Source organism: Rattus norvegicus, chromosome 2 (assembly GCF_021556685.1).
Source record: "Rattus norvegicus strain SHRSP/BbbUtx chromosome 2, alternate assembly SHRSP_T2T, whole genome shotgun sequence".
Taxonomy (NCBI): Eukaryota; Metazoa; Chordata; class Mammalia; order Rodentia; family Muridae; genus Rattus; species Rattus norvegicus.
In genome coordinates this window covers 17,624,000-17,651,579 of record NC_141535.1, presented here as the reverse complement: position 1 = coordinate 17,651,579, position 27,580 = coordinate 17,624,000, and the positions used below count along the sequence as shown (strand labels likewise).

The 27,580-nt window shown below is 33.8% G+C and overlaps 1 protein-coding gene across 1 annotated transcript in view; it reads left to right on the top strand.

Annotated features, from left to right (window-relative positions):
• The window catches only part of Rasa1 (RAS p21 protein activator 1), an 82,010-nt gene that overhangs the window by 37,170 nt on the left and 17,260 nt on the right, over positions 1-27,580 (top strand). Inside the window, 10 exon segments of the mRNA NM_013135.2 lie at positions 2,491-2,643; positions 3,656-3,791; positions 4,687-4,757; positions 5,611-5,728; positions 6,404-6,435; positions 10,234-10,286; positions 12,760-12,910; positions 16,544-16,622; positions 24,355-24,475; positions 25,213-25,369. Coding sequence (NP_037267.2) covers positions 2,491-2,643; positions 3,656-3,791; positions 4,687-4,757; positions 5,611-5,728; positions 6,404-6,435; positions 10,234-10,286; positions 12,760-12,910; positions 16,544-16,622; positions 24,355-24,475; positions 25,213-25,369 — 1,071 coding nt within the window.

Below are 27,580 nucleotides of genomic sequence, written 5' to 3'. Positions count from 1 at the left end.
AGATTTTACTTTTCTTTCGTTTTCTTTCATGCTTTCTTTTCCGGACTCCCCATATTTTAGTTTCTCTTTTATTCTTGTGATAAAGCACCACGAGTGAGTCAATTCATCAAAGAGTTTATTTGGGCTATAGTTGGAGAGGGTTATACTCTAAGTTAGTGGAACAAAGTCATGATGACACAAAACAGGAGCTGAAGTCTCACATATTGAACTTTTAAGCTTCGTGTAGTGAGAAGAGACTGGGTGTGACGAGAGTTGTTAAACTCTCAAATCCAGTGACACACCTGGTCCAACAGGCCCCACTTCCTAAACCTCCCCAAACAGTGCTACCAACCAGGAACCATGTATCTAAAAGTCAAAAACTTGGAGATATCCTATCAAATTATCATATCACATGCATATAGACTGTGTGCCATTCATCCATAATTGATGTCTTTTTTGTATTATAGATTTTGTTCTTTATTAACCATATTTGCAAGGTAATCCTAACTTTTTAAAATATGCTTAATTTCCTCTTAATCTCATTAGCTCTTAACTTTGTGAATTTGATAACTCATTTTTAAATGTTTGAATTTTTGTATGCTCCCACTTCATCTTTATATTTTTTATTTTCTGTTTTCTTGATTTATTTTTATATTTACTGATTTCATTTTCTGAATTTTTCTTGTGGTGCTGAGTTGAACCCATGGCCTTGGACATCTAGGTAATTGTTCTGTGATTGAGCTACATCTCCACCATGAATTTACAAATCTGCCTGTAGGGTACTAACTGGGATGTGCTGGGGAGATGGGGGTGCTGTGTGAACTGGATTGGTGTTAATAATGACAAGTTATGATGAGGATGCGCCAAAGAGAAGAAAGATCTAGAAAGGTTAAGCCAGGCCCATTGACTCTGATACTCAGGGGACTAAGTCAGGAGGAGTGCAAGTTCATAGCCTGCTTGGAGTAGAGTGAGTTCCAGACCAACCCAAACAATTCAGCTGTATCAGGAGTGAGATGGGTGAGGCATGAGGCTGTTTCCATTATTATTTTCAACTTGCCTGGTTTGAATTGTTCAGATTGAAAGATCCAGTAGGTGTTTTGTCTATAAAATTGATGGAGGAGTTAGGAATGATTTAACTTGTTAAGTCCTATTTATCCTAACAGTGGACAAGTATGGCATGTGGATGGCCTATAGCAAATGAGTTCCACCTTTTCATGTTTATTATGGAAATCCTAAGCAAAACACTGTTTTTCGTTCCCTTTTATTGAGATGGGGGAACTTATATTATCTTAGCTGACCTTGAACTTCCTATTAGCCAAGGAGGATCTTGGTTCTGCCTCTTCCTCCTAAATACTGAGGTTACATGTATGAAAAACCATGTCTGGTTTTAAAACTTTCTTTGTGAGATAAAGGTTTTCCTTTTGAGATTTATTTTTTTTAATGAGGTAAAGGTAGGTTAATGTCCATGTGTAGAACAGTCTAAAGGAAGAATGTAATGCACCTAGTTGTTGATATTTAAGTCACTTTACAGAAGTACACTTTATAGGATCTTGAAGTAGGCTTGTGTTTTGATAAGCAGAAGCAGGATGATGCATTTTTATTGAAAATATGTGTGTTCAAACAGTATTTGTGATACTAACAAACATTGGTTTGCCTAAGAGGGAGACTAGAACCCTTTACAGTGGCCTTTAAATTGTACTTTCTTTGTTTTATGAGATTTATCATTTTAGTAAATTCAATTTTAGAAGAGACAGATGTATGTAAGATGATTTGAATAGTATTTTAAAAGTTATAGAAAACTTTTGATGTAACCATGTCATTCAGGTAACAAGAGATACACACACACACACACACACACACACACACACACACACACACACGCACACACGAAATGTATTTTCTTAATTCTCTGTTAAGAACGGTTGAGCTTAAATATGTGGTCATGAAGTAAGTTGTCCTAAAATGCAAGGTGATGATCAGCTCCTTGTTGAAACAGGAAATTCGAATAGCAGTCCCTTAAATAGTTACTCTGTTTTCCTGTCAGGGTAGTAAGACTAAAAGAAAATAAAATGTTACTTTTTATAAGGTTCCAAGTACTTTGTTATGTTAGGTAGATTTCTTAATCTATAGAGTTGTAAATTATATCTAATTACTCATCTTGTTCTTATGTTCCAGGAAAGGATTTAATGTAAGAAATGTTTCTGTTTTGAGCAAATATAAGTAAACCTGGGGCAGTTTTTATCAGTGAGATAATGAGGTTTGCGTTTATACAACAAATTTAAATACTTCATGAATTAGTGATTTTAGGGAATTTAGAGGAGGTGAAAAAATGGAGTTAAAATTGAATTGTTCAGACTAAAGAAATGTTTAAACTACATGCGGGTGTTTAAAACTTGGAGCGTTGTGTTCTCATAGACTTGAAGTCTGTAAGACTGTAATACTGGAGTGTTCAGTCTGCACGGGAATTTTATGGTGGTCTTTTAATTTTAATTATCCTTGTTTTTTCCCTAGGTGGTATCATGGAAAACTTGATAGAACTATAGCAGAAGAACGCCTCAGGCAGGCAGGGAAATCTGGAAGCTACCTTATAAGAGAGAGTGATCGGAGGCCAGGGTCCTTTGTACTTTCATTTCTTAGCCAGACAAATGTTGTCAATCATTTTAGGTAAGTCTTTGTTCCTAGTATAAGGTATTTAATATGGTACTTTAGTATTTAATCTGATACATGTTTATAAAAATAATCACTTTTACAAAAGTGAATGGCCTTCATATAATAAACTTGATTTCAGTTAAATTATTTAATCTGATTTAGAGTAAATATTCCTGAAATGTTTAAATTTTTTGTTTAAAGGTAGTAATATTGGTTTTTAGAACAGCAATTTTCAAATATATTATAGTTAAGGAATATATTACTACAGATACATTTTGAAAAAGATAAAAAGTAAAATGAAAGATGTGTAGATTGAGACTGTAGAGTTAGCAGAAAATACTGTATAGAAGTTGAGGTTGTCCTTAGGTTTTTTTTATAGCCTCACTATCTTAAAATTCTATATATGTTCACTTCTGTGAGATATACAGGTTTGCACATTTTCAAGTAAGGTATCATATCTCTATATAAATATATTTATAGATGTTGCTATATTCTATTTCATTTTTATGGGAGATAATAAAACATAAATCATCTATAGCCAGTATTAACTGATAAAGTGTTCTTGTGTCTTTGACTTTTAAATTTTAGAATAAGTTTTAAGGGTACTGGTGATAAATTCACATATATAATTTCACAGCAAATATTTGATCATAATTTTATGTAACATTTTTATTATAGTTCATAAATTTCAAGAGATTTGTAAGCTACTTATAGTCAAAGATGTCTTTATAGAATTGTTGAGTATTAAAAATAGAAAGTGAAGAGAGATATCTCAGGGTAAATTTTCAAATATTTGGTTCAGTTACATAACTGAGACTTATAAACATGTCATATCAAATTCACAACTATTTAAAAATAATACTTAATTTCCAGGATATAAATAAATATTTATTTGAAATACATGAGTGTATATTAATGGAAAAAAGTATGAAATTAACCACATTCAAAAAAGAGAATACAAAAGACTGGCTTTTAAGCTCCTTTCCAAACTATGTTTTGGTTGTTGTTTCTGTTTCCTTTACTATAGGATTATTGCTATGTGTGGTGATTACTACATTGGTGGAAGGCGTTTTTCTTCACTCTCAGACCTAATAGGATATTACAGTCACGTTTCTTGTTTACTTAAAGGAGAAAAATTACTCTACCCAGTTGCACCACCAGAGGTAAGTAAACCTTAAATGATATATCACAACTTTTATTTTACAAAATCAGGTGGATTTTAATCTTATCAAATTTCTTACATCTATTATAATTTAATAGACATTTGTTTTAATTCTAGTTATAATGCTAGAACAAAAAATTATAGTTTCCTTGAAAACTAATTTTTGTATTTAAGCAACTAGATTTTTAAATATAATTTTATGTGTTTATAGCTTCTAATACATGCTAGAGAAGTTAAAATGTCATATCATAAAAGGTAGATTAATTTCTGTGTTGTGTATAGCTTATTTAAGGACTTTTAAATTACCTGATAAAATATGTTACACTACATGTATAGTAATTTTTGTAAAAATACCAAGCAAGAACAGGAAACATTTCTAGGTTCTGTATAGATGCTCAGTAAAGAGTACAGTGACCCTATGGAATTTGTAATATTAGTATTGACTTTAAGCCTTGTGTGAGTTTATCGTTTTTTACTTGGATACAGTGACAGTCTTGTTTTGTGTGCATGGGTGTATGTATATGTGTATGACTGTGTATACAGGCTTGCGTGTGTTTCCAGGAAGAGGCACATGTGTGCACTATTACTGGTGTCTAGAAGTTGACAACAGATGTCACTCTTGATTGCTTTCTACTTGATTACTTGAAGCAAAGTCTCTGGATAAAACCAGAGCTTTTTAATTTGGTTAGTTTGGTTTGATAGTTTGCCTTAGATCTCTCCTGCTTCTTCCTCTTAAACGCTGGCATTATAGACAGCTGCCATACCTTTCACAACTTATAATATGTGGGTTCTGTGGATCCAGTTTGGGATTTCAAGCTTGTGGGACAGGAGGTTTAGCTGTGGAGACAGGAAACCTCTACCTAGCTCCTAATTATTACTGTATTTAATGGTTTCAGCCAGTAGAAGATAGAAGACGTGTACGAGCCATTCTGCCCTACACAAAAGTACCAGACACTGATGAAATAAGGTATTTTACACTTTTTCTTATGTATAATTTGAAAGAGCTACACAATGAAGATTCATTGCTCTTAAACTAGGAAGGTTTTTGAATTTGAGGGACTATTATAGGTATATAAAGTTGCTTTTAGTACATGATCTGTTGTGTTCCCATTGGATGGCTTATCTATTCCAAGGTTTGAATCAGTGTGGCCACAGTGAAAATTTTGTGATAGAAAACAAAATGTTTTTAAAAAAACATTTCTGAGAAAGAAGAGGTTTCTCTCATAGTTTGCGTGTTATCATTATCTATATAATCTATCAATCATCCATCTATTCATCCATTTACCTACCTACCTAATCTACTATGTTATGTCTGTCTGTCTGTCTATCTATCGATTTTTATTCCCCATTAAATTTATGTCTCAGCTATAAATCATGCCAAAATAATTATCTTAATTTTTCATAATGAGTGAATAATTTTAAACTTCCACAATGTATATATTCTATATTGCCTTGCTTTTTATTATATCTGTCAGACATATAAAATAACATTGAAATTTGGCTTTAAAATTCAGTTTTCTTGGAACTTATAATACAAATGTGATTGTTTACTATTTAAAGAAATTTTAATTTGAGTCTAATATAGCAAAGTAGATAGTAGATAGAGGAATTCTAATGTAAGTCTAGTCCAGCAAAGTAGACACCCTTACCAAACCTTTAGTTAAATTATACATATAATGAGTTTAGCAAAACAAGATGTTAGAAATAGCACAGAACTTTTTTTTTTAAGTGCTTTTGCATCTTTCCAACATCATAATATCTAATGGTTTAGGACTACTTAAATGCCCATTTTTAAGATATTAATGTCACTTGTTATTTAGTTTCTTAAAGGGAGATATGTTCATTGTTCACAATGAGTTAGAAGATGGATGGATGTGGGTTACAAACCTAAGAACAGATGAGCAAGGCCTTATTGTTGAGGACCTAGTGGAAGAGGTGGTAAGTTTCATTTGTTCTTATAAATTTCAGATCCTAAGTTCTTTATAAAAGTTTAGAAGTTATTCTATTTCTGGGTCAGTAGACAGAAACAAAACCAAATTTCTCTTGTGAAATATTTAAATTCATAAATACAGGGAAAATTTAAAATGTATTTGGTATTAATAGACGATTATAGAGAAATAAAAATATATGTTAGTATGTTATATATCCAAAATTATAATGTTTGATACATTTTGGTGGTATTGAATATTGTCTGTAAAGCATGAACACTGCTTGACTGCTAATTTGCATCTAAAAATATATCTGGTGATTTATATTATGTAGTAAGATAAGTAATAATAATGTATAATATGATAGCAAAGAAAACAAGAGGAATATTCAGATTGTAGAACTTTGGGTTTATGTATGAGTAATATAATTAAAATAGTCTAAGATTATTAGAATTATATGCATACTTAAAAATTATACCAAACGCACAACTACTTAAGAGACAGATATACCTAATAAAGAACAGGAGCACAAAAAATTATCAAAATAAGTACAAGAGAAACATTCTTATATACATGTAACTATGACATTATGGAGAAAGATTTGAAGATCTGATTCTTAGGAATTTTCATGAAATTGTATTAGGATATAATTTTATAAAATACTGTCCTAATGTCTTTCTTTTAGGGCCGAGAAGAAGATCCACATGAAGGCAAAATGTGAGTTTTTATTAATTACAAAAAGGACAAAATAACGTAAGCATGTAAATTAGAAAAATAGCCAACATACTTAATGACTTTTCAGTTGACATTTGCTTAAAATTTGGTTCAGATAACTGATATATAAATATTTCTTAAGGATCTAATACTAAATTTTTTTTTAGTAAGAATTTTAAACAAACATTGACCTATACCAATATACAAATTTCCTATCACCAAACTAAAAGACTTTCTGGTAAACATTATGCTTGAATTATAATGAATAGTACAGGTGCTCATATTTCTCTTCACTTTCTTACTGATTATAGTATTTCTTATTTTTGTGGTCACATCACTAATGAACATTTTACATTCAGTTTTTATCATGGCTATGTGAGATAACTCCAAATTTTAGTATAACTAAGCAATGTCCTTTTAAATAATCTTTTTTTATGTGTATGAGATTTCTTTTAAAATCTTAAGCATTTAAACCTGTTCTATTCGTATTATTTCAATAGAATATTCACCTGCTATTTTTTCAGTGAATTTTCCTACTAACCAAGCTGTCAGCATTTGTAGATATAATTTAAAGCTTGCCTCAAATGTTTTATTTTCTTGTTATCTAGTCATTAGAAAGTAAATACATTAATCTGAATATTGTATATGTAGTTCTCTTAGTTTCCTGTCTTAATAGAATATGTGTTATATTTTATGAGTACATTTTTATATTACTCTATACAGATACACATGACTCCATTACTCTAACTATACCTAGGTGATTCTGTTTAATGTCTGTATCAGCAATTAATGGTTGAAGAGCATCAGATTCATAACAAAAACAGATTGTATTATGTGTGTATGTGTATGTATGTATATATAATATATATATTATATATATTTTTTCCAAACACAATATACTGTTCTGTATTGTATAACTCCTTGACAGAGATCACCGTGCAAAGAATAATTTCTTTCCCTCTTGTCAGAAGACAGTAGCCTGAGTGGTGATTGACATTCATTGCTTAATATTACAGATTTTGAGAAGTAGAAAACTTGAAAGATTTTTGTTTGTCTTAAGGTGACCAGTCTGTCTAGTTAATATGTTAGAATGTAAATTCATGGGGCAGGTGAGATGGCTCTGTGGGTAGAAGCATTTACTGCCAGATCTTATGACCTAAATTGAATCCACAGGACCCAACAAATTATCCTTTGACCTCCACGTGCATATCATGATGTCCACACACGTAAACACACACACACATTCTCTCTCTCTCTCTCTCTCTCTCTCTCTCTCTCTCTCTCTCTCATATACACACACACACACACACACACAAAATGAATCTGAATTCAGTATTATGAAATCCTTCAGATTATCAAGAAAAAGTCTATATTCTCTGGTATCTGTTTTAATAGTACAGATTTAAGATGCCAGTAAATATTTAAACTATATTTATTTTTCAATGTCAAATATAAGACTTTACTGGGAAGTCAGTCTTTTGTTTTTTTTGAACTTTATATGTATGTGGTATTTAGCATAAGTTAAGTCTGTGTGGATTTATTTTATGTACCTGCCTAGTCTCTCTTAAGTGTTTAGAGTGAAGCCTATGGCAGTGAAGCCCCATACTTCTCTGAACCATCCTTAGCCACAGCGAACTCCTTGGGGATTAAATAGCTAGTTTGACAGTTTCTTTGAGCTCCATTTCTATGTGGGCATTATTATGTTCTAGTAATTTTTTTTCTTAAAATATTTAATGTGTCCCTTCTTTTCAGTCTTAAATAATTTTACTATAGTCATTCTTGTAGTGCCTGACACAGTAGTTACCTTCTGCTGGGCCCTCCAAATTGTTAATCTCCTCACACTCTCTGCTCTAACATTTCGAATGGTTTGTCTAAAATATCTATGGGAAAGTACCACTTTCGGTACCTAAAAATCCTGTACTGTCCCTACGAGCTTTACTTCAGCAGAGCTTAAAAAGATGATCTGTGATGTACATATTTCTTAAAACTTGTATTGTCTTATCATTTCACTCTCCTCTTTATACGCGTTTCAAATACTCAACTATTTTTAATGATTTTATTAAGCTGTTTCCCAGACCGGGATTACCCTCAATTGTTTATGTACTTACGTAATTTAGTAAATTTAAGTTCAGTGAATGTTCATGTTATTCCTTACGTAGCTGAAGACTACTATCCATTTCTCCATTATTCTCCAAAGGCTCTAAGACATACCCATCGCTGTACTTACTAAATTTTTACATGGTTTTTAGTTGTTCACTTTGTGTTTGTTTATTTGTTTTGTCTTCCCTCTAATCAGAGTCTGGACCTCCTAAGAGCAAGGACTTGAGTACAAATCATATAATTGAATTATATGTTTTATATAAGAAAAGCTCTGGGAAATAATATTACCCGTTTGCCTCAAGGCTTTTTTCTTAATGCTCAAAATAACTTAAAACTTAAAAACTTAAAAAACTTTTTGTTTCTTTTTAAACTGTACTCTTTGTGTTTTTACTGTACTGGCTAGAAAACTGTAGGGTTAGTCTTGGATGCCATCTAGCTGCATCTTCTACAATATGGATATCCACTCTAAACTGTGTAGTAAATGGTAATTTAACCTTTCCTTGAATGCAGTATGTAGCCCCACACATTTTAAAGCATTCTGAGCTGTATTGTTTATTTGCTCTTCATTATGCACATGTATTCTGAGAACATCAGGAAATCTGAGTTACTAAGTTAATGATTACTTTTTCATTTACTTGAAAATAAAGTTGTATTTTAACTCTCCCTAGTAATAGAATGGTTAATTTGAAGCAGAATGAATGACCTCTAAGCCTGTAGCATTGCGTCTTAGAGCACTTAAGCTTTTAGTCTAGTAGTATATGTACTTTGCAACTGGCAGTTACCACATTATTACAGACCACTGTAGACCTTAAGATGTAGTGCAGTGGTAGAGAAGTGATTTGAGATTACCAGCAAGAAAAAAATGAGATTTAATGTAACTAAGAGGTAAACTTTTATACCTTTGACTTCTAAATAATTGTAGTTTTTGTAGTATTTGAGATAAGATTGCACTGTATGGTCCTGACTGTCCTGGATTTCATTATGTAGACCAAGGTGGTCTCGGTGCACAGTGATTTGCCTGGCTCTATCAGGTTCTGGGATTAAATACATGTACTACCATTCCTGATCTTTAAGTTTTTTTAAAATATGTTCTCTTATTAAAAGAAAAATATTAGATATTTGGAATTTCATTTTGATATATTTTTAATTATTGCAGTTTTTAATAATTTCTTAATAATGCTTAATTCCAGAATACAGATTATGAAATATTTTACCCATCCAGATTGATAGGTTGTTAGCTCAGAATTAAAAATAGTTCTTTCCATTGTTATTTACTTGTTCTTGTGTTAACATTTTAATTTTACTGGGTGAGATCTTATGTTAAAAGAAAATTATATTTGAAGGAAACATGAGAAATCATTTGAAGGGTTTTGGCTTGTATAATTTTCTATATCCTCCCAGACCATTCAAGGAAAGATGGAGCTATGATATAAGCATGTAGCAGTTACTACTAGAACTAAAGCCATCACTCTTTAACATATTGTAATTAATATGGAACTTACAGTATATACTTGGCAGTTCCTCGTGTTCCTGTACTTTATTGAAATAAAGCACAATAAGTTTGCAAATATAATAGAAAGGTAGCAAATGAAAATGTGACCATTTCCATTGATTTGTTTCATCAGCTTGGTTACCTTTGAGTATGTGAAAGCAGCAGCATGTGGACTTTTGATTAAATGTCTAATTTGTTCTCCTTTTAAGATGGTTCCATGGGAAGATTTCCAAACAAGAAGCTTATAATTTATTAATGACAGGTACCTCTATATTCTTTAATGTCTTTATAAAGTATAAAATTGAAACAGTCATTTCTCATGTACTATAGGTTTTTTTTTTAGCATTTGATAATACATGCATATTGTTCTTTCTTTCAAAAGCTGGGCAGTGAGAGTTGGTATTTTCTGGTTTTATTATTAGTTGAAATGTGTATGTACTATAAGCTCTTGTGGAGTATAGTTTTCTTCTTTCCTATCTTCAGTCCTTGTTTCCTTCCCCGTATTTTACACCTTACAATCTTGTGATACACTTTTATGTGTGTTAGGTCTGTCCTACATATAGTACACCTGAACAACACATAACATACTTTTTAATGTTTAGACAGGGTTTCTCCGTGTAACAGTCCTGGCTGTCCTAGATTTTGCTTTGTAGACTAGGCTGGTCTGGAACTCACAGATCTACTTGCCTCTGCTTCTGAGTATTGAATTAAAGGCATGTGTCCATATACATTCTTATATGCATTGTGGGTGGAATTACATAATTGAACGTTATTTCAAATTTAATTTACAATTACTTAGATCGTTACATAGAAATGCAAATTAATTTACTTATATTATGGATTTATAATTTAAAGCAGGGTTCTCAATCTGAGTTGTGACCCCTTTGGCAAACCTTTATCTCCAAAAATACTCACATTACAATTCACATAAGTAGCAAAATTATAGTTATGAAGTAGCAGCGAAAATAATTTCCTGCAACATGGGAAGTATATTAAAGGGTCGCAGCATTAGGAAGGTTGAAAACCACTGATTAACAGCTGTGTTACTTTACTCTTTATTATTAACTGTTCATCGCTAGGTTAATTTATTAGTAAACTAAGTCTGACAAAGATTTGGAACAAAAATCAATATATTTTTAGATGTTGTAGTTCTTGAAAATTTGGTAGTTTTGTATTTTTATAGGGTATTTGGAAATAGGCAATTACAGTAAATCAATTACTAATTGTTAAATGTGTGATCTCAGTTTTTTAAACATATAAGGTATTACATTTAAATCAATGATTTGCTCTCATAGGATTTGAGATACTTTTTGAAGTGCTTAATGGCTTTAATAACCAGCATTAAGTAGATCCAGAATATAATTTAAACAATTTTAGTCAATTGTTGGGGTAGGTTTATATTTAGATACCGAATCACCAAGTATTTGAAGTACCCAGTATTGTTTTAGGTATGTAAACATGAAAATAGCCTAAACATAATTTCTCACAGTAATTTTTGTTCATTCATACTTGAAAGAGTGAAAATGTCACCCCTGGGATTATACAAATATATTCATTTACAAATTTGTAGAAGAATCAGAGTATAAATATAAATAAAAAGGGTTTTTTAATCCTATATTAAATCAAATAGTTTGCATAATAGTTATATATTAAGTTGGACCATGAAAACCCAATATAAAAAAATTTATTTTTTACTTGTTTGTACCAAATATCAAGTTACTGAATAGCAAGCGCCTAAGCTAGATGATTGTAATTATTACTGATTTATGTAATAATTACGCTTTCTTACATGTGTTAGTTATGCTTTCTTAAAAGAGTCAGTTCATGATCTTTCTGTTACCAGTACTTAACCACAAAGGGAGGATTAGAGTTTTAGGGGTCCTTGTCACTTGTAGATAGTCCTTTATGGATGCTTTCTCAGGATCAGACCTAGTGAGTGCAGTATTAGATGTGTGTATTGACTTAACGGTGCTTACTGTGCTCAGGTGCTTACATTATTTGCCTTTGTGTGTTCTTAGAGAAGAATGTTACCATATTGCTTTTTTTTTTTTTTATTAACTTGAGTATTTCTTATATACATTTCGAGTGTTATTCCCTTTCCCGGTTTCCGGGCAAACATCCCCCTCCCCCCTCCCCTTCCTTATGGGTGTTCCCCTCCCAACCCTCCCCCCATTGCCGCCCTCCCCCCATAGTCTAGTTCACTGGGGGGTTCAGTCTTAGCAGGACCCAGGGCTTCCCCTTCCACTGGTGCTCTTACTAGGATATTCATTGCTACCTATGAGGTCAGAGTCCAGGGTCAGTCCATGTATAGTCTTTAGGTAGTGGCTTAGTCCCTGGAAGCTCTGGTTGCTTGACACCATATTGCTTTTTAATTACTCATTGGAAATCTGGAGAAATTGCAAAACTAGTTCAACTTTTCAAGATCTTCTTTAGGAGATTAAAAGTTTTGGTTCCTATTACTGTCAAGTGGTTTTTGTGAGAGGGAAGGGTATAGATATAGTCTAGAAGTCTAGAAGTTACTGTACAGAATTTCTGTTCCATATGCTTATGAAATAAAACGGTTAAGTTATACTAGGAACAACACGGGTGGCTGGAAACATAAAATGAAAATAGTAAAAGTTTTATGATAAAATTTTATGTGTGGTTATGACTTTTATTGTACTTCCTAATTACTTAATGTACTTTCTTTTTGATTTGACAATTAGAGTATAAAACTAACAGCTTAATTTTTACAGTTGGCCAAGTCTGCAGCTTTCTTGTGAGGCCCTCAGATAATACTCCTGGAGATTATTCCCTGTATTTTCGGACCAATGAAAATATCCAGCGATTTAAAATTTGTCCAACACCTAACAATCAGTTCATGATGGGAGGTCGCTATTATAACAGGTAACTCATGAAACACTTTGGTGATATGGTTGGAGTCAAAACATCTAAATTTCCTCAATTTCTAATGTAATTGCAGTAGTGTTTTATGAGAACGCTTTAAACACTGTCAAACTTGAATGTTAATAACTTTTCACCTCCCAAATGTCTTGTTGTTGAATAAAATATTTATGTACAAGCTATTTGTATGCATTTCCTTGGAGTCATCTGATTTTTTTACAGATGTCATTATGTTACTGGATATTCTCTCAAGTCATACATTTTGTGTATCTGATTTGTTTCTGCTACTCAACTCCTAGAAAACTTAGTTTCAAAATTCACAGTGAGTTTCACTGCTTGCTTAGGGAAGTGATTAATATAGTGACATGTGTAATATAGAGTGGCAGTATTATTCTGGAAAAGAGAAAGCTGGGTGAAATATTTGCCCAATTTGATAGTATTATTATTTCTTCTTTTGGAAGCTGGTATGATCTGTTTTAAAAATATATTTACCTGTTTAACTTTTTAATACTGCCCTAATTTTGTTCACCCCAATTAGAATTCCCTAAGTTTCAGTTTGAGTTTTAAATTCATAAAGCTTCAATAGCTGATTATCTGTAAACAAAAATTCAATGATAAGAACTTTTGCTCATCAGAAGTTCATTGGACAGTTAAAAAAATATTAAATGAGGGGCTGGGGATTTAGCTCAGTGGTAGAGCGCTTGCCTAGGAAGCGCAAGGCCCTGGGTTCAGTCCCCAGCTCCGAAAAAAAGAACCAAAAAAAAAAAAAAATTAAATGAAAGGTCTAATTGTAGACATTTGTATATCTCATCGTATTAAACTACCTGAGTACCTTTAATATTATAATCTAGGCTTAGACACGTTCACCTAGAATCCAGTTTGCTAGGCATACTTTAATATTCTGCTTTGTTTCATGAAGCAACTTGAGCTACAGCTTTGACACAGCTTGGGAAAAGGAGAGACATTTAGCACCAAACTGAATTCAGCAGACACTTATTGACTGATTATTTAGTGAAATCTACTGTGCTGTGTACAAATTAAATAAGGGAAAAAATTTCTATATTATTAGTATTCCAAAGTATTAGAAAAGATGGTTCAAGTTGTGATGAATTGAAGGGAAATACAAATAGGCATGGGAACCACCAGAGAGCACAATTTAGGTAACTGTCACAAGGGTGGAGTGAGGTTGAGTAACGTCTGAAGGGTAACGTCTGTGTGAGCCTTAGCAAGAGCTGTGCATAGTTATATGTACCAAGTACTAAGTTAAAGTACATGCCTGGTGACTTTAGAAATTTGTTTTATAAATAACCCCCCCCCCCATCCAGTGGCTACAGTAACTGAAGAAAATATCTTTTTTGTAGCAACTGTGAATGCTTGTAGATTCTCAGGGAGGGGTAGCTCCTCGGGAACCCTTTGCTTTTCCATGGCAGGCTGTTTAGACATTGAATCTTACACAGTGGTGTGCAGGTAATACTTGGAGGATTCATGCACACGAGGCCATGCATGCCATAACTGGAAGACAGCAGCCTACAACACTGCGTCCTTTCATTCATCTCTTACATTCATTCTGCCTTTTTCACAGTGTTTCCTGAATTTTGGAGAGGTAAGATATAAGTTTTAGCTCCAGATTCAGCAGACATTTGTGTTGTGAATCTCACCCATAACTGGTGCACTGTGAAAGGAAGCTTCGTTGGCTAAAGCTGATAGCAGCACTAATCTCTGAGAATGATGAACACAATTATTTAGAAGCAGGTTTGTTTTGTTTCTGAGGCAGGGATTCATTATGTGGTCCAGACTGTCCTGGTAATGTATAGACCTGGCTCGCTTTGCTTAAACTCAAAATAATTTACCTGCCTCTGCATTCCAAGTGCTGATTTAAAGGAGGTGCTACTATGCTTGGCGAGAAGGAAATTGGTGTGTACATTATGTGCAGTCCACGAAACAGCATTTGTAGCTTCTTCCCTGCTAGAGCCTGTGACAGCTTCAGCCATGGACTTGGTCAGGTTTACAGTACCAAATATGAATCATGCCTCAGGTCCCTTCAGAAGGTCCACAACTGAAACTTGGTGACAGTCCTCCCCATCGACTTGCATAGCAGTTTCTAGAACTGTGAGAGCCATACAGCAGAGAAGAAGCTTATAGCTTTGTTTCCACTTTATTTCTCAGTGTTCTGGGTGTGGTGGTTTCAGGAGTAGGAGCTTACCATTGTCTTTCTTCTCACGATCAACAAATAATAAATGTCATTGTGTATATTGTTTGGAGGATTTAAACGAAGTAGCCCATTCCTGGCAATGTAATTTTTTTCTAATAATCTGTGGCTTTGGAGAGCAGCTTTATACACCCACACAGGGTGCTTCCATTCAAAGCTTTTAAAATTTTAATTTTAAATTATTTTACCGAGAATCATTTTTATATTTAAAACATACTAATTATACAAATTATTGGGTTTCACTGTTATATATCCATGCCTGCGTTTACCATAATTATGTCTATCTTCTCATGCATACAAAAGACTTTGGCCTTTATTAATTTCCATAGTTAAATGATACATTTTACTTTAAAACATAGTCATCTTTGTGGTATCTAGCTGTTTTCAATTTTTCCTGATTTTCGTTTTTCTTTATATAGTTTCTGGTTTACAAATTTTGTTTCCCATATTCTCTTAAAAATTTATCATGTTTGTTTTTAGTCCTCTTTTCTATCTGTTAATACGTACATGATTTAATTATCTTTTACAATTTTTATATTTTACTTTTGACTATTATATTTAAGTTTATAATATAGGAGATACTTGGAACTGTATACAATACTGCAGTTATTCTGTCACTGAAGAACTATTGAAAGAATAAATCAAGGGACAGGCTAACAAAATCTTGTTGGAGATCAGTTTCTTGGGTAGCTTAAAATTCTCATCCATTTAGTATATACAATAAAAGTTTCAAATTCCAGAAATTAAATATTAGAGATTAATGGGACCTATTAATTGCAGAACATACTTTTATTTATTATAAAAATATTTGGCAGCAAACTAAACTTTGTGTTACATATGTCATTTTACTTTCAGTTTCATCCAAATACATGGAAAAATTGATGGTACTTTTTAATCAAAGTCAATTAATCATTCCCTGCCTGGACGGTACAGGGGAATTAGCTATTTTTCTTTTTATTCTTTGACTTTTATTTTCACTTAACTATTCATGTATTATTTTATTACATAATAAAATTTTATGCAAAATTAAATACACAAGTGGAGCGATTTAATTTAAACAATTCTTAGTTTATCATTTGCTAACTAAATGCCATTTCTGTTCTTCACTTCATGTCTGAAGGATTGGTTTTTAACACCCCCCACCCCCCCAAAAAAAGTTTGTAGTGGTTTTCTCATTGAATGTCACTTTTGCGTATGTAGTTCCATTCATGGCTGCATGTTTGATATATATGTGAACCAGAATCTTTTAACTAATGTATTCTAACCTGTGGACATGTATTTGTAATTCAGGACTTTCTAAAATAATGTGACTATTATGTTAAATTATTCTATAAATATATTCAGATTATATGCATTAAAAACTACTTATCGATAGATAATCCTTGTATTCTAAGAGGTTTACACTGTTAATTATTTTATTTTAACAGTATTGGGGACATCATAGACCACTATCGGAAAGAACAGATTGTTGAAGGCTATTATCTTAAGGAACCTGTACCAATGCAGGTCAGCATCATCATTATTATTATTATATTGCTTGCAATAATTAGCATCTTGTTTTCAAAATAATTTTTGTGATGGTTACATATGCCGTCTTCTAAAGCTAGGTAAAATTTAAGACTGCTGATTAGATTCCTTTAGAAAATGAATTGTAAGGGTTTGGGGATTTAGCTCAGTTGTAGACCGCTTGCCTAGCAAGCACAAGGCCCTGGGTTCGGTCCCTAGCTCCGAAAAAAAAAGAAAAAAAAATGAAAATGAATTGTAGGAGAATTTCTTACTTTTCAATTCTGTTACTTTAGATAATTAGTAAGTCAGTAGATAATTAGTAAGTCCTTGGAATAAACAAAGAAACTTTAAATTGGTACTCTTTGAATGCTTCAAAAATGGTTATTATGAAACAAATGTATCTCTATACAGGCAATGTTAGTGATATTAGTAAATGTTAGTAAATGTTAGTGATACAGTGTTAGTCCTAGAATGAATGTAGGTTTCAGCAGAAAGTTGAAGAGTCATGGCATATACACCTGTTTTTCAATTGGCAGTTCATTAGAAAATACAAATACTCTTTTTCTAATGAACAGTCTGACCAGTGTACACAATCAACTTAACCTCTCCCCTCCTTGCATCCTAAATACCAAGACATTAGGTAAGATAGAAACAAGCCAGTCCCAGAATTAGTGCTTCATGGTAAAGGCGTTAGAGGAAGAGTGGTTGATGAGGCGGCTCAGTGGGGAAGGTACTGTGGTTCGAGCCTGACTGACTGAGTTCAGTCCAAAGCACTCACTTAAAGAAAGAAAGAACTGATTCCAAGTTACCCTTTGCCCTCCACATGTGTCATGTGAGTAGCCTCTTGCTCTTAAACAGACAAATAAAAACATTAAAAAATTCAAAATTATAAAACACTTCATTTTAGGTATTTTATGTATATATTAATTATTCCAACAATTTGGTCAAGTCAGTGCTATAATCATGGCTATTTTACAAATAACAAAGCTTATACTGGAAAGGTTAGCATATTTCTTAAGTCAGTGAGTCATCCTTGGTTCTTTTTCCCCTATTCATTGTGTCCATATGTTAGGGAACATCCTTCTTGCTCTGACTTCAAAATATGTTCAGAATCTGAACACTACAAGAAATGCTGATTTATTTGTGTTTGCCTTTTTCCTTTACAGCTCTTAACAATTAAACATTTAAAATATGAATTGGATCCAAAATGTTCAGTATTTCAGAATAAAAGATAAAATGCCTTTGGTAGCAGGAAACTGTGCTGGCTTTTCAGTGTTACCCACGTACTTATTTCTGCTGTCTTCATCTCATCTGTTACCTGAATTCATATTTTAGCTCTGTTTGGGGTTTGTTTTCTTTGTTGGGACAGGGTTTCTCTGTGTATCCTTGGCTGTCCTAGAAACTTGCTCTGGAGAACAAGCTGGCATTGAGCTCACAGAGATCATTCTTCTGCAGGAGTGTTAGGATTAATCATATATGCCAACACAGCCTGGTCCTGTTTTCAAACATGTTTGTTTCTTTGCCTCCTTTGGATCTTTGAGCTAGCTTTTCCCTCAGACATCTTACCTTTCTTTAGTGATGCAAAGGTTTACTAAAAAATAGCTTTATATGAGACTTATTTAGACACAGGTACTTCTTTTTTGCAAAACATTCTACATCTTTTACTGTATAATTTACTTATATTTATTGACTTTCTGTAATTAGAACATATATTAGTGATTTGTGATGAGAGTAGAGTGTTTATTAAATGGTGTTTTCCTAGTCATCAAATAATAGTATTGGAGTTTCGCTTCTGAAGCCTGTGTATTCTCAATTTATCTACTCGTTTCAAGAACTGTCTATATGATGACATTTCCTTGTTCAGAACTATGTAGAAAGTGGGTCAGAATGAGGAACACATAATTGCTATTATTTAGTGATTTATTGCAACCTACAAATGAAGCTGCATTCTTACTAGTCTCCTTTATTAACTTGTAGGTCACTATGTCTTATTTTACTATTTAATAAAGCTAGAGAGATGGTTCATTAGTAAAGTGCTTATGATATAAACATAAGAAGAATTTGATTTCCCAGAGTCTACTTTTAAAAAAGCTGTATACAGAGGTATACAACTATAATCCTAGCAGCAAGAAAAGGTAGAGAGAGAAGGATCTTTAGAACTCTGGCATACCAGTCTTGCTAAATTGGCAAGATCTCTGTTGAAGGAGATACATTGTCTCATAAATTAAGGTAAAGAGTGATTGGGAAGTACCTTGTCTGTCCTCAGGCCTCCACATCCAGACACACCTACATACTATAGAAATACACAACACGTAGAGATTACCTTGAAGTCATGAATGTGGTATATCTCAGTTGATAGTTGTGCCACATTGTACTGCTAATACAAAGACTTTCACCACAGAAATAAAAATGGATGAGTACAAATTGGTATTAAACCAGGAATTTCTAATTATCATCTGTGGTTCAGTAAAACTTTTTGTACAAAAACAGAGGATTGGGTTTGGGGATAGGGTACCTGGTGATATAGCTAAGTAGCACTTGCCTCATATGCAGAATGCACTAGGTTCAAACACAGTACTACAAATCAGGAACAAAGTAAATGGGTTAAATTTAGCAAGTAAGACTAAATTTTGCCACATTTTTTTTCTTTTCTTTTTTTTCGGAGCTGGGGACCGAACCCAGGGCCTTGCCCTTGCTAGGCAAGCGCTCTACCACTGAGCTAAATCCCCAACCCCCACATTTTTTTTTAAAAATGGATAGTTTTATGTACTTAGATTTCAAATGTTATCCCCTCTCCTGGTTCTCCCTTCTCACTTCGCATCTCTCCCAGCTTCTATGACAATGCTCCCCTCCCCCATCCACTCCCACCTCAATACCCTGGCATTCCCCTACACTGGGAAAACAAGCATTCACAGTACCAAGGCCTTCTCCTACTACTGATACCAGACAATGCCATCTGCTACATATGTCCCTGAAGTCATTTGGATGGAGGTTTAATCCCTGGGAGCAATAAGGGTCTGGTTGGTTGATATTGTTCTTCCTATGGGGTTACAAAGCCCTTTAGTTCCTTCAGTCCTTTCTCTAACTTCTCTATTGGGGTCCCCGTGATCAGTGTGATAGTTAGCTGCAAGCATCCTGATCTCTATCAGTAAGGCTCTGGCAGAATATCTCAGGAGACATCCATATCCGGTCCCTGTCAGTAAGCACTCTTGGCATCAACAACAGTTGATGTCTGTATATGGGATGGAACCCCAGGTGGGGCAGTCTCTGGATGGCCTTTCCTTTAGTCTCTGCTCCACTCTTTGTTCCTCTGTTTCCTCCCATGAGTATTTTGTTCCCCCTTGAAAAAAGGACTGAAATATCTACATTTTGGTTGTCCTTCTTGAGCTTCATATGGTCTGTGAATTATATCTTGCGTGTTCCAAGCATTTGGGCTAATTTCCACTCATCATTGAGTGCATACCATGTATGTTCTTTTGTGGTTGGGTTATCTCAATCAGGATATTTTCTATCTCCATTTGCCTATGAATTTCATGAAGTCACTGTTCTGAATAGCAGAGTAGTACACCAATGTGCCACATTTTCTGTATCCATTCCTCTGTTGAAGGACATCTGGGTTTTTTCCTGCTTCTGGCCATTATAAACAAGGCTGCTATGAGCATAGTGGAGCATGTATCTTTGTTATATGTTGGAGCATCATTTGGATATATGCCCAGGAATGGTAAAGCTGGGCCCTCAGGTAGCACTATGTCCAATTATCAGAGGACCTGCCAGACTGATTTCTAGAGTGGTTGTACCAGATTGCAATTCCACCAACAGTAGAAGAATGTTAGACTTTTTCCACATCTTCACTAACACTTATCACCTGAGTTTTTGATTTTAGCCATTCTGACTGGTGTGAGGTGGAATCTCTGGGTTGTTTTGATTTTCATTTCCCTGATGACTAAGAATGTTGAACACTACTTTAGGTACTTCTGAAACATTCTATATTCCTCAGCTGGAATTCTTTGTTTAGCTCTGTACCCCATTTTTTTAATAGGATTATTTGGTTCTCTGGAGTCTAACTTGAGTTCTTTTTTATATTTTGGATATTAGCCCTCTATTGGATGTAGGATTGGTAAAGATCTTTCCCTTGTCTCTAGGTTGCCTATTGTCAGTGTCCTTTGCCTTACAGAAGCTTTTCAATTTTATGAGGTCCCATTTCTCTATTTTTGATCTTAGAGCATAAGCCATTGGTGTTCTGTTCAGGAAATTTTCCCCTGTGCTTATGTGTTCAAGGCTCTTCCCCACTTTCTCTTCTATTAAATTTAGTATATCTGGTTTTATGTGAAGGTCCTTGAACTACTTGGACTTAGCTTTGTACAAGGAGATAAGAATGGGTCAATTTGGATTCTTCTATGTGATGGCCTTCAGTTGAATCAGCACCATTTGTTGAAAATGCTATCATTTTTCTATTGGATAGTTTTAGCTCTTTTGTTGAAGATCAAGTGACCATAGGTATATGGGTTCATTTTCGGGTCTTCAGTTTTATTCCACTGATCCACCTGCTTGTCTCTGTACCAATACCATACAGGTTTTTTTTTTTTTTTTTTGGTTCTTTTTTTCGGAGCTGGGGACCGAACCCAGGGCCTTGCACTTCCTAGGCAAGCGCTCTACCACTGAGCTAAATCCCCAACCCCTACCATACAGTTTTTATCACTATTGGTCTCTATTACTGGTTGAGGTCAGGGATGGTAATTCTTCCAGAAGTTCTTTATTGTTGAGAATAATTTCTTTCTTCAGAGACCTGAAGTTTTGTCATACAGATCTTTCATTTGCTTGTTTAGAGTCACACTGAGTATTTTATATTGTTTGCGACTATTGTGAAGGATGTCATTTCCCTAATTTCTTTCTCAGCCTGTTTATCCTTTGCGTAGAGGTAGGCTCCTGGTTTATTTGAGTTAATTTTATATCCAGACACTTTGGTGAAGTTGTTTTTCAGGCTTAGGAGTTCTCTGGTAGAATTTTTGGGGTCACTTATGATACTATCATATCATCTGCAAATACTGATATTTTGACTTCTTCCTTTCCAATTTGTATCCGTTTGACCTCTTTTTGTTGTCTAATTGTTCTGGCTAGGACTTCACTTTCCATGTTTTATAGGTACGGAGAGAGTGGGCAACCTTTCTAATCCCTGATTTTAGTGGGATTGCTTCAAATTTCTCTCCATTTAGTTTGATGTTGGCTACTGGTTTGCTGCATTTTGCTTTTACTATGTTTAGATATGGGCCTTGAATTCCTGATCTTTCCACAACTTATATCATGAAGGAGTGTTGAAAATACTCAAATACTTTTCAGCATCAAATGAAATGATCATGTGTTTTTGTTCTTTGAGTTTTTTATATAGTGGATTACAGTGATGGATTTTCATATATTGAACCATCCCTGCATCTCTGGGATGTAGCCTACTTGATCATGATGGATGATGGTTTTGATTTTTTTCTTAGATTTGGTTTGCGAAAATTTTACTGAGTATTTTTGCATAGATATTCATGAGGGAAATTGGTCTGAACTTCTCTTTCTTTGTTGGATCTTTGTGTGGTTTAGGTATCCATGTAGTTGTGGCTTCATAGTACTATTAGGCTGTGTTCCTTCTATTTCTATTTTATGCAGTAGTTTGAGTAGTATTGTTATCAGGTCTGCTTTGACTGTTGTGTCATTGTTTTCTATGGTACTTTGTGCCCCTGAGATTCTCTCTTCTATCTCTTGTATTCTGTTGGTGATGCTTATGTCTATGACTCCTGATCTCTTTCCTAGGTTTTTTATCTCCAGGTGTGTTTCTGTTTGTGATTTCTTTATTGTTCCTACTTCTATTTTTAGACCCTGGATGGTTTTCTTCAATTCCTTTACCTGTTTGCTTGTGTTTTCCTGTAATCCTTTAAGGGATTTTTATGTTTCTTTTTTAACGGCTTTGACTTTTTTTTTCCTGTCTCCTCTTGTATTTCTCTAAGGACTTTATTTATGTCCTTCTTATAGTCCTCTATCATCATCATAAGAATTGGTTTTAAATCCAAATCTTGCTTTTGTGGTGTGTTGGGATATCAAGTATTGCTGTGTTAGGAGTTCTGATGATGCCAAGTAGCCTTGGTTCCTGTTGCTTCTCTTCTTGTGCTTGCCTCTTGCCATCTGGTTATCTCTGGTGTTAGTTGCTCTCTCTGACTGGAGCTTGTCCCTCATGTGGGCCTGTGAATTTTTGTTCTTAGGAGTGAGAGCACTCCTGGGAGACCAGCTCTCTCCTGGAGGGATTTAGGTAAGGAGGACTGTGGGACAGCCTTAGCAGATGAAGGCAGGAAGGATCCTGTCCCAGGCTGCTCTTTGGCTCCTGTGACTTTTGTGCTCCCAGCGGGTCCCTCCTTGGAAAGTTATTAGAGCGAGAATGAGATCTTACCTGTGGGCTTAGAAGTAAGAGCACACCTGGGAGACCAGCTCTGTGCAGGCGGGATTCGGGTTCGGAGGGCAGTAAGACAGCTTAGGTCTGGAAGCAGATAGAGACCTGAAGGCCAGTTTGCCACCTTTATGGGAGGTAATTAATGCTTCTGTTTCTTAACATTTAATGGCTGGGTATAATTGCTGATAAGGAAATGAAATAACAGACATGTTAATAGAATAGAATAATATAGGTGATCATGAAAATACCTTAATGTTCTGTATTTACAAGAAGTTCCAGATGGTACATACCACACAGTAGTAATACCACACAGTAGTAATATTCAAAACTAGAGGAACTACTGTAAAGAAAGGAATACTGAAACTCAGGTCTGCATACCTTGATACAATTGAAAATTAGTTTATTTGTGAAGATCATGATTTCTTTATATTCTTTGTGACAATTATTTTAGGCAGTTTAGTAATTATTGTTAAATATCTTATGCATTACTTAAACCTGTTAGTTTTAGTAAAGTCAAGCAATAAAAACCTAGGGCATATAGGAGAAACAATTCAAAATATAACTTTTCATCATTGACACATAGATAGGATATAGAAACTAAAAAAATGTAGTCTTGCTTTACATATTCCTAAGGACTACGAAATATGCAAGGGTTATAATAAATATGACGTTTTATTGTGAAAAAAGATGTGAGGCTTTCTTGTGAAGTCATCATCCAAGTGGTGAAGCAGAAGAAAGCTATAAAGTATCAGGAAGAAAAGTACTTTAAATCAGATAGGATGTGAGGCTTTCTTGTGAAGTCATCATCCAAGTGGTGAAGCAGAAGAAAGCTATAAAGTATCAGGAAGAAAAGTACTTTAAATCAGATAGTTTATAAATACTAGGCGTTGATGTAAGGTCATGCTGTATCTTGTGTATGGTGAACTGAGGGTTAAGGTGGTGATGTGTCCTGATTCAAGTAGGTTGTTTTCTGGTTGTACATGGTGTTTCTCAGAAGTAAGGAACATTCACAAGCATGACTGCTTTAATTCATAATGCCTCCTGATTTGCCAGTTAATTCTCAGATAAGTAGATCAAACTGTGTGTATCATTTGCTGTAAAACACAACAATGTGAATGAAGTTTGAAATAGCATTTGTCTATGAGACATTGTTCTTGAGAAATGATAAACCTTTCTAGGACTTTCTTTATAAGACTTTTATTTTGATTTTAGTATTAAAAATATTTTAACCTTGTCTTCAAATTAGTAATTTGCTATATTTTCATAAATAATTTTAATTTTTTTTTTTTTTTTTTTACAATTCAGGATCAAGGACAAGTACTCAATGACACTGTGGATGGGAAGGAAATCTATAATACAATTCGTCGTAAAACAAAGGATGCATTTTATAAAAATATTGTTAAAAAAGGTTATCTTCTGAAGAAGGGTAAGTAAACTCTTAAGACTAAGGATTTAATGTTGGATTTTAATAAATATTATATGTAATGCTTACTGCAAGACATCAATTTTGTCGTGGGTTATTAGTAACTAATATTTGTTCAGAGCTTTCAAATAGAATGTTTTAAAATTAGATTCAGTTTATTAAGTCCACGTATCTGACCAGGTTTTAGAACAAGCTTATATTCTTTGAAATGTGCCATTAAATCTTGACCTAGTTTCAGACTGTGTTTCTTAGAGAAATTCCTTGTGGCACTTGGACTTTACAGTATTACAATTTTATTTTATAACTCTACCTGAGTTTTATATTAAGTTATTGAGATGGATGTTGGTGGTAAACAATGTCTCTAAAAAGAATTTTAAACATTATTATAATAAAATTTCTGAAGATAAAGTTAAAAGAGTCTAATGAACTCTACCATTTATTGATTCATTAAACAAGCAATGGTCTTTTTTTCTACACATCAGAGGCATTTAGTAATTATATATGGATGGATTGATTCTTGTTATTTTGTCTTCTTTTTTTTTTTTTTTTTCTGGAGCTGAGGACTGAACCCAGGGCCTCACGCTTGCTAGGCAAGTGCTCTACCACTGAGCTAAATCCCCAACCCCGGATCTATTCTTTAAACTTGGTTTTCCTTGGAAAAAAATTGAAATATATTTAATTTCGTATTCTGAAAATAAAATTTCATAATTCCTAAGGAAGGATGCTATTTTTTTTAACAGGCAAAGGAAAACGTTGGAAAAATTTATATTTTATCTTAGAGGGCAGTGATGCCCAACTTATTTATTTTGAAAGTGAAAAACGAGCTACAAAACCAAAAGGGCTAATAGATCTCAGTGTATGTTCTGTCTACGTTGTCCATGATAGTCTCTTCGGCAGGTAAGATACTGCTTTTCTTCAAAACTTTTAATAATAACAGTAGTAGATGTTTTCAGATCATTTTGATGTATAATCTATTTTAAGAGCATAAAATTACCTAAATTTATTTAAGTGCATTTTTTTTTCTCAGCTTCGACTAAGCTGTGTGTACAGTTTGAGTCTTAGGTAGACATAGTTGAAATGGCTTCTTAGTAGTAGGACTAGCTACTAAGTATTTCTCATAAATTCACTTGACTTTGCTATTCTTCTTTCTTGTTTTAAAACAAAACTGGATGCTGATAAGGGTAAGAACTGCACCCCCAAAACATTCACAATATGAAAGACTAGGTTGGAACAAGGTAGCAGAAAAAAGCCTTTTAAGTCATTGTCTCTCCATATTAATTAAAGAACTATTCATGTACAAAAGTATCTTTACTAGAGCTAAAGAAATGAGTTAGAGGAGGATGTAAAGTTTGAAAGACTCACTGAAGGAGACAGTGTGGGTATGATATGTCACTTCTTTCCCACTTATGAGGAGTACAGCCTAGGGAGAAGTGTCTCCTGGGTCAGGGAAGTATTGAGTGTAGGCCTTAGACTTTACCCAATTGAGGCTAACTAAATTAAACCAAACATTTCCTGAAAATAAGCAGTATTGAGCTGGTTTTGGCTGTAGACCAGAATTCAGATTAATCAATCGTATTTTAAAATACAAAAACAAACAAAAATGAAGGCTGTAATAAAATCCAAGGTGCTTCATCCTTATGTGTTTTTGTTTTTATATGAAGGGATCATACTATGACTGTTTGATTACAAGAGTTAAAAAATACAATCTACAGGAAAAACCCTCTTTGTGAGACTAACTCCTAAGTCACATTTATTGACTAAGGAGTGAATTTCTAATTATAGAATAGAGTCATGTTCTGACAGATTTTATATATATATATATATGTGTGTGTGTGTGTGTGTGTGTGTGTGTGTGTATGTATATGTATATGTATATACATATATATATAAAATTTATTGCTTCTAGTGTACAGTTCCTTGTAGAAATTGTTTGATACTTTAGATATATCTCAGTTACAAATATTTAATGGTACCACATCTGAAACTTGATATGAAAAGTTATGTCTGTAAAGAGAATCTCAAATCTTAACCTCTGTTACTGAAATAGGTCAGTTTAGTATCTTATTTTTTATTTTACTGTTTTTGGAGAGTGACCAGGAAAACAGATCAGTAATTTTCTTATATTTTCTATTTTTCATGAAACTCATACCCATCTATGGCTGGGCTAGCACTCAGGTGGCCATTCCCAGCTTGAACAAGCACACTGCATTAAGAAGCATCTCTGAGTTCTTTAACCATACTGATGATAGGTTTACTGCTTTCCATCATTTTCACTGACACTTCAATTTTTTTCTCTTAGATTTATTATTTACTTATATGTGCTAATGTTTTTCAGGATGCTATGAAGGTTTTTCCTTTAACAAAACCAGATTATATCTACTGCTATATATTTTCTAAATTCTAACGATTATAGTTTCTTAAATGAGAGATCTGTTGTCTTTTCTCATCTTTAGAAAAATCTTTGTTGGCATGTTTTTGCAATGCTTCTGCAAAATTTCTTCTAGGGTCTGCATTAAACATGTTTCATGTCCCATGTAGCTAAATGTATGGGTTTGTGTTTTTTCTACTCTTGTGACCTCTTCAAGCTCTAGGTATTTCCTTTTGATGACTCACTTCACTAATCTATTCACCTTCAGTTAAGTTGTTTTATTAATTTCATTCATCATATTTTCAGTTGAGAAGTTTCATTTTCTTACAGATCTAGTTCATCTGTACTGCCTTTAAGTTAATACCTACTTGTAAATTGTATCTGTCCTCTGCTGTCCTCCTTTTCCTTTGTACTTTTCATTAATTTGGTTCTGGTTCTTATATCCTCTTCTCTTTGGATGAATGATAGACATTTTGTGTGAAAAGCTTTGAATGATGTTACAGCTTCCAGAAGGCATTGTTCTTAAACCCTATGGTGATCAAGCAAAGATTGAGTTCTGAAGTTGTGAAACTCAGCCTCACTTTGGTTTGCCCAAGGATGTAGTCACTTCAGTGTCTACCACAAAAGTCTGTTTGTTGAGGGGCCTGAGTTCCACTTTCTTCCCCAATCACGGTAAAACTTGTGGGGATTTTGGATAGCCTTTGGCTCGCTGTTTTCTGCTTAGCACGTCAGCCTCACAC